This window comes from Salvelinus sp. IW2-2015, unplaced genomic scaffold (assembly GCF_002910315.2).
Source record: "Salvelinus sp. IW2-2015 unplaced genomic scaffold, ASM291031v2 Un_scaffold2247, whole genome shotgun sequence".
NCBI classification, from domain to species: Eukaryota; Metazoa; Chordata; class Actinopteri; order Salmoniformes; family Salmonidae; genus Salvelinus; species Salvelinus sp. IW2-2015.
The window spans coordinates 106,303-120,287 of record NW_019943576.1 but is presented as its reverse complement, the minus strand read 5'-3'; the positions used below and the strand labels follow the sequence as shown (position 1 = coordinate 120,287).

General features: G+C 43.4%; 1 protein-coding gene across 1 annotated transcript in view; it reads right to left on the bottom strand.

The window, feature by feature from the left end:
* Positions 1–5: 5 nt before the first annotated feature.
* Positions 6–13,985, bottom strand: part of ubr5 (ubiquitin protein ligase E3 component n-recognin 5) — a gene marked incomplete at its 3' end in the record, with an annotated part of 37,253 nt that continues 23,273 nt past the window's right edge. The window contains exons 28-42 of the mRNA XM_024140681.2: positions 13,836–13,954; positions 13,574–13,700; positions 13,154–13,283; positions 12,659–12,819; positions 12,192–12,431; positions 11,864–11,987; positions 11,542–11,653; positions 11,283–11,414; positions 9,703–9,960; positions 9,190–9,458; positions 8,523–8,734; positions 8,140–8,373; positions 7,834–7,907; positions 2,893–3,065; positions 6–56 (exon numbers count right to left, since the gene is read on the bottom strand). Coding sequence (XP_023996449.2) covers positions 6–56; positions 2,893–3,065; positions 7,834–7,907; positions 8,140–8,373; positions 8,523–8,734; positions 9,190–9,458; positions 9,703–9,960; positions 11,283–11,414; positions 11,542–11,653; positions 11,864–11,987; positions 12,192–12,431; positions 12,659–12,819; positions 13,154–13,283; positions 13,574–13,700; positions 13,836–13,954 — 2,416 coding nt within the window. The remainder of the gene's footprint in view (positions 57–2,892; positions 3,066–7,833; positions 7,908–8,139; positions 8,374–8,522; positions 8,735–9,189; positions 9,459–9,702; positions 9,961–11,282; positions 11,415–11,541; positions 11,654–11,863; positions 11,988–12,191; positions 12,432–12,658; positions 12,820–13,153; positions 13,284–13,573; positions 13,701–13,835; positions 13,955–13,985) is intronic.

Genomic DNA, 13,985 nt, shown 5'->3' with positions numbered 1-13,985 from the left:
GACGAGTACAGGCCCTGACTAGGACGGCCAAACAGATCCTCCTTCCTTGCATTGGGCTGGGAGGTAGAAAAATGTAAAATAAGTTGCAGTGTCATATTATTGTAACAAACTAAAAAACAGAGTTTAGCAACGTATTGGTAGTGGTGGATTTATTGACTTCTAGAGTAGATTGCACAGCTTGCTCCATAAAGCTATAAGTAGGCAAAGAAGCTCTATAGCTGTGTTTTAACATAATTACTGTCGTAACACTGCATTGAGGATTGTGCAGAACAGGCTGTTTTGGGAGCCCGTTAGGACTTCACCTGCACATGTCACTTGAATTCCACTTTGTTAACTTCTTATGGATGGGGGGCAGTATTGAGTAGCTTGGATGAATAAGGTGCCCAGAGTAAACTACCTGCTACTCAGTCCCAGAAGCTAAGATATGCATATTATTAGTAGATTTGGATAGAAAACTCTGAAGTTTCTAAAACGATTTGAATAATGTCTGTGAGTATAACAGAACTCATATGGCAGGTAGAAACCTGAGAAAAAATCCAACCAGGAAGTGGGAAATCTGAGGTTTGTAGTTTTTCAACTCATTGCCTATCCAAGATAGTGGAAATTTGGTCCGATTGCACTTCCTAAGGCTTCCACTAGATGTCAACAGTCTTTAGAACCTTGTTTGAGGCTTCTACTGTGAAGGGGGAGAGAATGAGAGCTGTTTCAACCAGAGGTCTGGCAGAGTGCCATGAGCTCAGTCTCGCGCACGCCCGTGAGAGTTAGCTGCGTTCCATTGCATTTCTAAAGGCAAAGGAATTCTCCAGTTGAAACATTATTGAAGATTTGTTAAAAACATCCTAAAGATTGATTCTATACATCGTTTGACATGTTTCTACGAACTGTAACGGAACTTTTTGACTTTGTCTGGACCTAGTGCTCGCGCCTCATGAATTTGGATTTGTGACCTAAACGCGAACAAAAAGGAGGTATTTGGACATAAATGATGGACTTTATCGAACAAAACAAACATTTAGTGGAACTGGGATTCCTGGGAGTGAATTCTGATGAAGTTCATCAAAGGTAAGGAAATATTTATAATGCTATTTCTGACTTCTGTTGACTCCACAACATGGCGGGTATCTGTATGGCTTGTTTTGGTCTCTGAGCACTGTACTCAGATTATTGCATGGTGTGCTTTTTCCGTAAAGTTTTTTTGAAATCTGACAGTGGTTGCATTAAGGAGAAGTGGATCTATAATTCCATGTATAACATGAGTATTTCTGAAAATTGATGTGGCTCTCTGCAAAATCACCGGATGTAAACTGAGATTTTTGGATATAAATATGAACTTTATCGAACAAAACATACATGTATTGTGTAACATGAAGTCCCATGAGTGTCAAAGGTTAGTGATTCATTTTATCTCTTTCTGCTTTTTGTGACTCCTCTCTTTGGCTGGAAAAATGGCTGTGTTTTTCTGTGACTAGTTGCTGACCTAACATAATCGTTTGGTGTGCTTTCGTCGTAAAGACTTTTTGAAATCGGACACTGTGGTGGGATTAACAAGTATCTTTAAAATGGTGTAAAATACTTTTATGTTTGAGGAATTTTAATGAGATTTCTGTTGTTTGAATTTGGCGCCCTGCACTTCCACTAGCTGTTGTCATATCGATCCCGTTAGCAGGATTTCAACCGTAAGAAGTTAATAGAATTTCCCTCTTATACGTAGTTATCAATAAAATGTCACAATAAGATGCAGAGTGTTATATTTGCCTGCTGGGGGGCAAGGAGACCCCCAACTCCGTTAAAACCATTGACAACTAAAATCAGTTTAAGGGGTTGTTAAATGGTATTAAAACCAAATAGTTATAACATCACCTTGAAGAGTATAGTCAGAACTACACAGTTCAGATTACTCCACATTTAGCTCTACCATCAGAGTTATACAGCAAGTACCTGCATGCTTGTCATGATCAGTAAACATCAATTGATCATGTAATTTCAGATACGTGAAGGTAGACTCACAATATCTCAATATTGGCCACCATTAATTGGATAATTGAATTATAAGTGAACTACACCTGATTAGTATGAGTGGTTTAGGTTCACTTCACCATCCTTTGTAGGCTCTGCCTGTCAAGCAGCAGAAGGGCGCATTTGCCGACGTAAGCCTATTGTTAGCTGATAATGACTTACTTTGCAAGCCACAGGTACAAACTTTGTACAGTTGGCTAAACATAGTGCTAAGTAGAGTTAATGTACTTTTTTCTCCAACCAACACAGACCTACTTAGTGAAGTTAGCTAACATCAACCCTTTAACATTTTTTGGTGTTTAATCGCAATTGCTGCTGACAGACATGATTTATGGACCGTCAAATTGGCTAGCCAATAACAGATGACATCAATATGGCTAGTTAACAAGCCAACTTTCAGAGGATAAACTAAAAGTCTCTATCGTTTCATTTGCTTGGCATCTATAGAGGTGAAGACAGTAGTCCGAATGACAATTTGACAAGGACTTGCCGATGTCAAGCTCTTCCAAAAGCCTAACCTCTGATGAAGCAAGCTAAGGGAAACTTAGCTAGCTAGCTACATGCCAAATGATAGGCTACCTTCACGAATCTGAAAATACATGATCAATTGACGTTGACTGATCATGAATGCATGCAGTTACTTGCTGTATAACTCTGATAGAGCTAAATGTGGAATAATCTGAACTGTGTAGTTCTGACTATACTCTTCAAGGTGATGGTATTACATCCAAATAGGTATAACATTTAACAACCCCTTAACAGCATGTAGTTGTCAATGGTTTTAGTCGAGCTGGACCGTAACGCTCTGCACAGTATTGTGACGTTTTATTGATAACAACCTATACTGGTCAGTGCAAATGAAAGACATGTGCTAACCTGCAAGAGGTGAGGCTGGTCTGCCAGGGGGATGGCCTCAGCCAGGGGGACCTCGAAGGGGTTGGGGGGGATACAGCCCAAGAAGGTCATGGAGTCAGAGCGCCGGAAGAACGGGTGGTTCTGTCCCATCTCAGCAGGGACCGGGTCATCCTCCTTATCCTGGAGCGTGGAACCTGAGAGGGAGAGAGGTCAGCATTGCTTCCCTGCATTTCTCAACACTGCAAAAGACCATTGGGAAAGACTGACCAAAAAACGACAGTACATAGTTCAAACAACTACATCAGGGCTCTTCAACCCAGTTCCTGGAGAGCTACCGTCCTGTAGGTTCACGGCAACTGTAATCACAAGCACCGGATTCTAATAATTAGATGGTTGATAATCTGAATCAGGTTACTTAACTGGGGTTGGAGTGAAAACCTACGAGGGTAGCTCTCCGTGAACAGGTTTGGAGAGCCATGACCTACAGTAACGTGAAATTATTTGCCCCTTTTCTGATTTTCGCTATTGAATGTTATCAGATCATCAACTACAAGATAATATTAGATAAAGTGAACCTGTGCTTACAAATAATTAAAATAAGTACACATTTTGGTTAACAAAGTGACGCAACACCCAATTCCCCTTTGTGAAAAACTAATTGCCCCCTTACACTCAATAACTGGTTGTGCCACCTTGAACTGCAATCAAATGCTTCCTGTAGTTGTTAAGTCTCTCACGTCGCTGTGGAGGAATTTTGGCAAAATCAAAGGATGTTTTGGAACTTCTGAACCTAAGGCGCCAATGTAAACTCAGATTTTTGGATATAAATATGAACTTTACTGAACAAAACATACATGTATTGTGTAACATGAAGTCCTATGAGTGTCATCTGATGAAGATCAAAGGTTAGTGATTAATTTGATCTATATTTCTGCTTTTAGTGAATCCTCTCTTTGGCTGGAAAAATGGCTGTGTTATTCTGTGAATAGGCACTCACCTAACATAATCGTTTGGTTTGCTTTCGTCGTAAAGCCTTTTTGAAATCGGACACTGTGGCTGGATTTACAACAAGTGTATCTTTAAAATGGTGTAAAATACATGTATGTTTGAGGAATTTTAATTATGGGATTTCTGTTGTTTTGAATTTGGCGCCCTGCAGTTTCACTGGCTGTTGAAGAGGTGGGACGCCACCATCTCACCTACCCTAGAGAGGTTAAACATATCTTGTAAAAAAAAATCAATCTTAACATAATCACTAGTTAACTACACATGGTTGATGATTTTACTAGTTTATCTAGCTTGTCCTGCGTTGCAAATAAACAATGCAGTGCCTGTTAATTTATCATCGAATCACAGCTTACTTCGCCAAACAGGTGATGATTTAACAAGCGCATTCGCGAACAAAAGCACTGTTATTGCACCAATGTACCTAACCATAAACATCAATGCCTTTCCTAAAATCAATACACAAGTATATATTTTTTAAACCTGCATATTTAGTTAAGAAATTCATGTTAGCAGGCAATATTAACTAGGGAAATTGTGTCACTTCTCTTGCGTTCTGTGCAAGCAAAGTCAAGGTATATGCAGCCATTTGGGCCGCCGGGCTCGTTGCAAACTGCGTGAAGACCATTTCTTCCTAACAAAGACCGTAATTCATTTGCCTGAATTTTACATAATTATGACATAACATTGAAGGTTGTGCAATGTAACAGCAATATTAAGACTTAGGGATGCCACCCGTTCGATAAAATACAGAACGGTTCCGTATTTCACTGAAAGAATAAACATTTTGTTTTCGAATGATAGGTCATTAATATAGTAAAATCCGTAAACTAAGGCTCGTATTTCTGTGTGATTAATATATTATAATTAAGTCTATGATTTGACATTTCATAGAGCAGTCTGACTGAGCGGTGGTCGGCAGCAGCAGGCATTCATTCAAACAGCACTTTCCTGCATTTGCCAGCAGCTCTTCACAATGCTTGAAGCACAGCGCTGTTTATGTTTTCAAGCCTATCATCTCCCGAGATTAGGCTGGCAATACTATAGTGCCTATAAGAAAATCCAATAGTCAAAGGTAATGAAATACAAATGGTAGAGAGAAATAGTCCTATAATAACTACAACCTAAAACTTCTTACCTGGGAATATTTAAGACTCATGTTAAAAGGAACCACCAGCTTTCATATGTTCTCATGTTCTGAGCAAGGAACTTAAACGTTAGCTTTTTTTCCATGGCACATGTTGCACTTTTACTTTCTTCTCCAACACGTTTTTTTTTGCATTATTTCAACCAAATTGAACATGTTTAATAATTTATTTTAGACTAAATAGATTTTTATTTATGTATTATATTAAGTTAAAATACGTTTTAAATCAGTATTGTTGTAATTGTCATTACAACAATATATATAAAATTAAAATTAAAAATAAAATAAAAATCGCCCGATTAAATCGGTATCGGCTTTTTTGGCCCTCCAATAATCGGTATCGGTGTTGAAAAATCATAATCGGTCGACCTTTATTTTTGATACTGACTGTTAGCACTTGGTGGCCTGTAGCAACACCAAAAGAAAAGGCTTTAGATGTGCCAAGTGAACTTACAACCACAACACTTAAAATAACACTTGACATAAGGTCTTCTCTAAGCATTACAGGGATAYGGCTCTGAATATATACAGCAACTCTGAGGACCAGACAGGTAATGTAGCCAGGACTCTTACAATAAGTGCCATGGGATCTTTAGTGACCAGAGTCAGGACACCCGTTTAACATCCCACCCGAAAGACTGCACCCTACACAGGGCAATGTCCCCAATCACTGCCCTGAGGCATTGAGATATATAAAAAAGTTAGACCAGAGGAAATGGTGCCTCCTATTGGCCCTCCAACACCACTTCCAGCAGCATCTGGACTCCCAATCCAGGGACCGACCAGGACCAACCCTGCTTAGCTTCAGAAGCAAGCCCGCAGTGGGATGCAGAGTGGAAGCACAGCATGTGGTGTTAGTGTGATAGTTTGGGGATGCTTTGCTGCCTCAGGACCTGGACGACTTGCCTTAATAGAAGGAACCATGAATTCTGCTCTGTATCAGAGAATTCTACAGGAGAATGTCAGGCCATCCGTCTGTGAGCTGAAGCGCAGCTGGGTCACGCAGCAAGATAATGATCCAAAACACACATTCATGTCTACATGAAAGTGGCAAAAAAGCAACACATTTTAAGTTTTGGAATGGTCTAGTCCTGTGGTTCCCAAACTTTTTATAGTCCCGTACCCCTTCAAACATTCAACCTCTAGCTGCGTACCCCCTCTAGCATTAGGGTCAGGGCACTCTCAAATGTTGTTTTTTGCCATCATTGTAAGCCTGCCACACACACACACTATACAATAAATTGATTAAACATGAGTCAGTTTGTCACAACACGGCTAGTGGGAAGTGACAAAGAGCTCTTATAGGACCAGGGCACAAATAATATCAATACTTTTGCTCTTTATTTAACCATCTTACATATAAAACCTTATTCATCAAAAATTGTGACTAACTCACCACAGGTTAATGAGAAGGGTGTGCTTGAAAGGATGCTCATAACTCTGCAATGTTGGATTGTATTGGAGGGGGTCGGTCTTAAATCATTTCACACACAGTCTTTACGAGTTTGTAACACGACTGGCCTCATGCAATCGGTCAGACAAGTGAAAATTATGGTAAGTAAATAAAACTAAGCTTGTCTCTCAATTCCAAAAAACGTGTCAATACTTTGCCCCTTGATAACCAGCGCACTTCTTCTGTATGTTGTAAAAGTTTTACATGGTCACTGCCCATATCATTGCATAATGCAGAAAATAAACGAGAGTTCAGGGGCCTTGCTTTAACAAAGTTAACCATTTTCACTGTAGTGTCCATAACATATTTCAAGCTGTCAGGCATTCTCTTGGTAGCAAGAGTCTCTCGGTGGATGCTGCAGTGTACCCAAGTGGCGCCGGGGGCAACTGCTTCGCCCGCGCATTACCACTCCACTATCTCCCTGTCATGGCTTTTGCGCCATCTGTACAGATACCAACACATCTTGACCACCAAAGTCCATTTGATGTCACAAAGTTGTCCAGTACCTTAAAAATATCCTCTCATGTTGTCCTGGTTTCCGGTAGTTTGCATAAGGATGTCTTCCTTAATTGACCCCCCATAAATGTAACGGACAAATACCAGGAGCTGAGCCAGGCCCACCACGTCTGTTGACTCATCCAGCTGTAACGCATATAATTCACTGGCTTGTAAACGAAGGAGTAATTGTTTCAAAACATCTCCTGCCATGTCACTGATGCGTCGTGAAACAGTGTTTGATGAAGGCATTGTCTGTATAGTTTTTCTGGGCCTTTTCCCCCAGCATTGTCCCAGCAATATCCATGGCAGCAGGAAGAATTAAGTCCTCCACAATAGTATGGTGCTTGCCTGTCCTAGCCACTCAGTAGGTCACCATATAAGACGCTTCTAGCCCCTTCTTATTAATGGTATATGTTGATTTCATACATGTCTTACTACTTGAAAGTCGTCTTTATTCTCGCTCAAGAAAACTTGCTGTATTTTTCAAATTGCCCGTTTCATTTCTAAATGTCTGCGCAAGAGTGAAGGTTTCCTGCGAGAGAGTAATGGTTAATGTGATTGGATGTTAATTATTTGACTAGGTTTCCTGTATTTAACATTGTGTTGTTATTTCGATTAACACTAGATGGTTTAAGTCTATTAGTGGCAGTGAAACGAGGCTACTCAGGTGAGAAAACCTCACCCAGATGTATAGCCCCGTTGGAAAACATAAAATGTACTGTTTGGAAATGTCAAGAATTTATATATTTTTTGGTGTCAAACTGAGATGAAAAATAATAGGTTAAGACAACTGTATGAGAACACTTCAAACAGCACACACAAATATAAAAGCATATCATTCATATTTCGATTAACTTACTTTGATTGGTGTCCTCGTCATTCTCATGTTCAGAATCTTCATTGTCCAGTCCCAGTTCCAGAATCTCTCGGCTCCTGTGTGGTAAACGAATAGAGTTAAATCACACTGAATATTTGACATGCGGGTCATTTTCTAATGTGAGTCAGTGGCTCCTTCAATTAGGCTTTCCTTGATTCCTCACGTCCTTCTCAAAAAGCATTGCAGAAGAAGCCAAGGTCAGAGGTGAGGAACCATGGAGGAATGGAGAAAAGACAGTAGAGAAAGAGTCAGTGTAAACATGTCCATCCATTCCAGGGGAGTCAGTACCTCTTGCGGTCCATCTGTGTTGTGTCTAGAGTTGTCTGCTGGTTCATGGCTTTGATCCAGTAGATGAGGGCCTGGAAGACGTAGGCCACGTGTTTGAGAGAACACACATCCAGCACAGGCAGAACGTCAGAGTGCTCGTCATTATGGGAACGCATCAGAGACAGGGCGTAGTTCAGGAAGTCACCCCGCGCTGACATCATCCCCTGACGCACTGTCAGCAAAGTGGCCGCACGTCTGGGAGGAAGAAACACACGTCAGCACAGATAGTGACTTGAAATATAATCCATAAACAATTAGAAACTAGTGGTGGCCTATGAAACACTGCTGATTGCAAATAAAGCATTCTATTCTCCTATTTTGGGTTACACTTATTTTACCCAGACCTGCGTCCCTCCAAGGTGCGGAGGCTGGCTTCCTCACGGGCAGTCATGCGCTCCCTGCGGGCAGAGTGCTGCGAGGCGTGGAGGGGGTGGGATGGGTGCCCGGGGTCGCCTGCTGAGGACAGGGCCGAGCCGTAACGCAGCTGAGCCTCTGTAGAGTCCATGATGGACACCATCCAGTTCCACGTAGGGATCAGCTTCTCCTCAACAAAGTTCTGGTGGTTTAACACACAGATAAGGTTGTTTCAGTCAGATCGTCAATAACACTTGTGTAGTGTAAAAGTCCAAATGTGCATCTCATCAAATCAGTTTGATTCAGAAAGTTGTGGCTTCTTATCCCATAGGTACAACAGAATAATTACTATATAAAATACTTCCAGAACCACTTTGTTGACACCAACATGTGACCATTGGTAGGTAACATAATGCATTTTTTTATTTAATTTTTAACCTTTTTTTAACTAGGCAAATCGGTTAATTAAGAACAAATTCTTATTTTCAATGACAGCCTTGGAACAGTGGGTTAACTGCCTTGTTCAGGGGCAGAACAGATTTTTACATTGTCAGCTCAGGGATTCGATCTTGCAACCTTTCGGTTACTAGTCCAACGCACTAACCACTAGGCTACCTGCCACCCCCGCAATGTGATCTGTATGTGGGTCTGTGTCACCTGCAGGTTGACAGCATCCTGGTAGGTGAGTTTAACTGCAGCAGGGTACTGGGAGTAGACCAGGTGATTGTACTTGGGGATGAGGCTCATCAGGTCAGAGATCTGTCTGATGACGATGCTGTAGGCCCGGGCTAAGCTGGAGGCTGACGTCAGGTAGCTGGACGAGTTGGAGGCCTCCAGAGCTGCAGCCGCAGCGGCCGCGCTGGTGCTGATGGCACTGCTGCGCCGCAGGTTGGACGGGTCGATGTAGATCAGACCTGTGGAGCTCGCTGCCGGGCAGAGACATGAGCGTCAGCACAGACAGACCTCACCAACATAGTCCCCAGCAAAACATAACACCAAAAAACTTCCCACTGACTCAGTCCAATATGCTCTTGCGATAGAATGACAGACAAAATATATTTTAAAAAATCAATACAAGACTGTCCTAAATGCAGTCCATCTTGGATGTGTCAATATGAGAGTACTGGTGTGTGCGGCACAGATTGTGTGTGTAGTAGTATTAGTGCTGACCAGCAGGGGTGGAGGAGCTGGAGGGGGCGCTGCCCGTGGCTCTCTGGCTGGGGGTGTTGCGTACAGCCCACTGCATGGAGCGCGGCGCCTGGGCAGCACTGTTGACGTGGGAGGCGGTGGTGGTCCTCTCCAAGGGCTCGTCCAATAGAAAGGTCTCCTGGTCCACGTCGTCGCTCTGGCTGCTGCTGCTGTCCGAGTCGCTCGAGTCGTTGGACTGGGAGTCGTCCTCTGAAAAGAAGGCAGGGACACTGCTGGCACCTTGGAGGAGAGGGATGGGAAGAGGAAGGGGAACAGGAGGAGAGGAGGGATGGGGAAACAGAGGAGAGAGGAGTTTGAGCGGCTGCTCACCTTGCCAGGTAGCAGGAGTGCAGGTTAGTGTTCCACAAGACCAGATATCACCACTGCTAGCTAGCTACCACGCTACATTGAGAGGCTCAACTCAGCACAAACAACGCTGCTTCGTGTTGTTCAAATTAGGCTAAAGTACCAGTTACACCAGGGCGCAGTTTTTCAAAAGTTATCTGATTTCACCTATAGGATAGGAATAACCACATAGAAATAGAAATTAGTGAACAGACAAATCATTGACTTTAAAAATGGGGACTTGTTTTATTCATTCTGTTTCCAGCTATGCATTTAATCCAATCTGATGGGCTAAATCCAGATCGATCACGCTGAAAAACTGGGCCCAGGGCATTGGTTCCATCATAGGTTTTTATTTCTATTGTTTGTCTTATTTCTGAGTGATCTCAGTGTCTGAGGGGATGAGACACCATAATTATAAATATTTCCTGCCATTTCAAACGCAATTACAACCACAAACAAAGAATGAAAGGCAAAATGGAGATGAACACCAGGGGGGAACCCCACACCAGTTAGCAAGACTAAAGATAGTGATTAGTTTGTTATTCAGGGGGAAACGCCAACAAGACAGTTAGACTTGGGAGTAAGACATTATTAGTTGATGAGAACCATGGTGATGTGTAAGGATGGAGGGCAACTGTGAGACCTCCTTAGGAGAAGCTATGTGTGCACCTCAAAAATGTCACTCTAGCCCTGACATTTTATGCATTGTAGTAAAAAACAGCCCATACCAACACTTTGAAAAGCCAGGGACATTCTACTTCCTGCAAATGAAATACATTGAGTATTGAGTAATGATACTCATGGAGTAATAAGCCCTAGTAGTAGACTAGTTTGTCCGCAGTCTTAAGCCATGTTGTCAACAGTGGTAAGAACAATGTGACCTAAAAAGGAACGTTTTGTTTTTGTATCAAAAGGGCCTCTTCCCTTTTACTGGCTGGTGTGACGRCCAGTCAAGACTGGTGATAATGTGACAGAAAAATAATTAGTYAGCCTGAACAGCAACTGAATATTAAAGAGGGTGGTGAGGCAGAAAGCRATTTCCATTTAGCAGTCTCTAGAACTCATGTAGGATCGTTAAATGAGGYCATTTAGACGGGTGGCTGGCCAGTGGCCACATCACAGAAGAAAATAAACCAGAGATTTAAATTTAATTAAAATGACAAGGACTTAAACTACAATGTGAATACAAAAGACAATGGTGGGAATTATAATACCTGCTTCGGAGCCAGCAGTTGCTGCGGTGACAACACTCCTCCGACCGCTGGCATTGTCCTGGTTGCTATGGTTACTCTCGCTGTCACTCTCTGTCTCCGCAGCAGCCAGCAGATCCAACTCCATGTCGCTTCCTAGAGAGGAAAGGACATCACCCTCTTCAACCGCCATCGTCATCATTGTTAATCATTTGTAGAAAGATTGTATTATTCTACCACATTAGTGGTAGAAAAAAAGATGGAGTCCAGTCTAGGTTCTCACCATCCTCATCATGTTCATCATGCTGTCCCTCTGCCTCAGCGTTCTCCTCTCCCTGTTCCTCCTGGTCTTCATGGTGATCCTCCTCCCCGGCAACGCCCTCGACAACCTCTACCTGCCACAGACAGAGGTAGACAGCTGGGAATCAGTACAGAGAAAGCACATGACAATCAAGTGTTGGGCTCAATTCCATTTTAATTCAGTCAATTTCAGAAGTAAATTGAAATTCCAATTAAACTGACAGCAACCCTGATTACACCCAAAACTTTGATCTTTGCCCCCCCCCCCCCAAGTGATATGTTCCTTTTCTAGTTAGACTCTTCACCTCTTCAACATCAGCAGACACAATGTCATCCTGCTCCTCGTCTCTCCCTCTGACCGGCTGGGACTGGCTGCTGCGGCGAGGCTGGGGGTTCCTGATGATGTAGGACGATGCAGTCTGACTAGAACTGACACACACAGACAAACAAGACCATTTGAGTTAACAATGCCAATTTCTAAATCCAAGCCACTTTAAACCAATTTATACATGACAGAAATGTTTCCCTAGATTATATTTTCCCAGAGGAAGGTCACAAAGACCTCCAAATCAACAGAGCTGGGGAACACAGTCTACATGTCTGTCTGTGCGAATGCAGAGTAAAACCACTCACTTGCTRGACTGGTCTGGGGAGGGTCTCGGTGGCAASGGTTCCACAGAGAAGAGTTCCTCGCTGCCCTGCACGGCGTCGATGCTGGTGCTGGCCAGGGTGAAGGGRGCGGTGGGCCGGGCGATGCCCATCCTYACAGGCACGATGAGAGACTCCGCCACGTTGCACAGCTCCTCCACCGCATAGGGCAGCAGGGCCTGGAACACACGCCTGCACTTCCCAATGGGCTGGGGGATGAAGTTACTGGAAGAAACAACGAGAAAGGAGATTAGATGTAAACAACTGGAAGTATCAAATCAGTCCTTGCTGCTATGTATATATTCACCTAGGAGTGGGGAGGAGTACAAGACAAATACAATCTGTGTTTAAATCCACTAAAGGACTAGTCCAGTCCTTTAAAACCACCTAAACTAAAGGACTAGCCCTGTACAACAGGAAAATGGAGCTCAATCTAGATTTGGCACTCATACTTTTTCTTTTTGGAYGAAGCCATCTCGACGCTGAGGATGACAAACACCCTGGCCACGGAGCGCAGGAACCTCCTGGTGACGACGATGGCCTCCTCTCTCCGGCCAGGAGTGTACTTGTTCTGCAGCTCCTTCACCAAGGTCCCCAGCAGGGTGTCAATAAACTACAGGAGACAGAGAAGATTGAGGGATGGTTAACTAACACACACGGACCACCTTCAAGGTTGACTCCACATCGCTAGAACACCTAGAGGGATAATGTTGCACTTGCCACATAGATAGATGGTGTACCCTCTGGGCAAGTTTCTCTGACCCAAATTAAATTCTCCAATGAAATAGGTGGAGTCCAGGACTACGCTTAATCTGTGTGAGAATCCGACCCAGAGAGAAGACTTGCAACAGAAGATGGGAGGTGCGTCCTGTAGGTGTTACAACTGTGGTTGACTGACTCCAGAAGATTTGAGTAATTTAAGGGGGGGGTAGACTGACCCGACTTACTGTAATGTCAGGGGCACACTTGACRATGAGGCAGTGTGTGAAGCAGTCCAGGCGGATGGTGCCACTCTGCTGGTTCAGGTACACCTGCTCCTCTGGAAGGAGATGGGCGATACGGCTGCTGGCACTCAACCTAGAACACACAACCAGGAAGCCAGAGTTATAAAKGTGACACTRYTAAGAGGACTCGTAACTGGTWAAACAGCTGSTCATCCGATRWGGTACATTTCMKGAAGAAAATGTGCRTGCTTGCTTCAGCTGTCTAAAATAGTTAAGGTAATGGAAGTATAAATTGGACAAATTAGAGGGATGTACACAAAGGTTGGAGGGATGGCGGGATAAAAAGAAAGAGGTTGGAGGAATGGACAGAGGTTTGAGAGGTGACACTGAGCTGGTSAAGGCAGGCAGGGCTAGAGAACTCACGGGTCTTTATTCTCCTGGGATCCGAACATTATCATGGACTTGAGAGCATTCCAGTCCTGCAGCACCCTCTCCAGGGCCAGCTGGGCGAAGCGCGGAGGCTCCAGGTCATGGTCCGGCATGTCAGAGTCTGACACACAGGGAGGACAACATTAAAAAAACTATTAGAATTGATGTGAATGAAAATAAACATTGAGCCATCATGCTAGATTTGCAGTGTTGCTTGAAGTGAAACCAGGCCTGACAACAGTAGTAAACCATCCACCTTCAGCATTGGCAGCCTTGCGGTTCCTGTCCTCTCTGATGCGAGGGGGYCGGTACTGGCAGTGCTCCACACTCTGCCTAGCAACAGTCTGCACCAGGAACAGAAGGATATGCTCCCCCCTGTTGACCAGCCAGAGGAAAAACACATTAC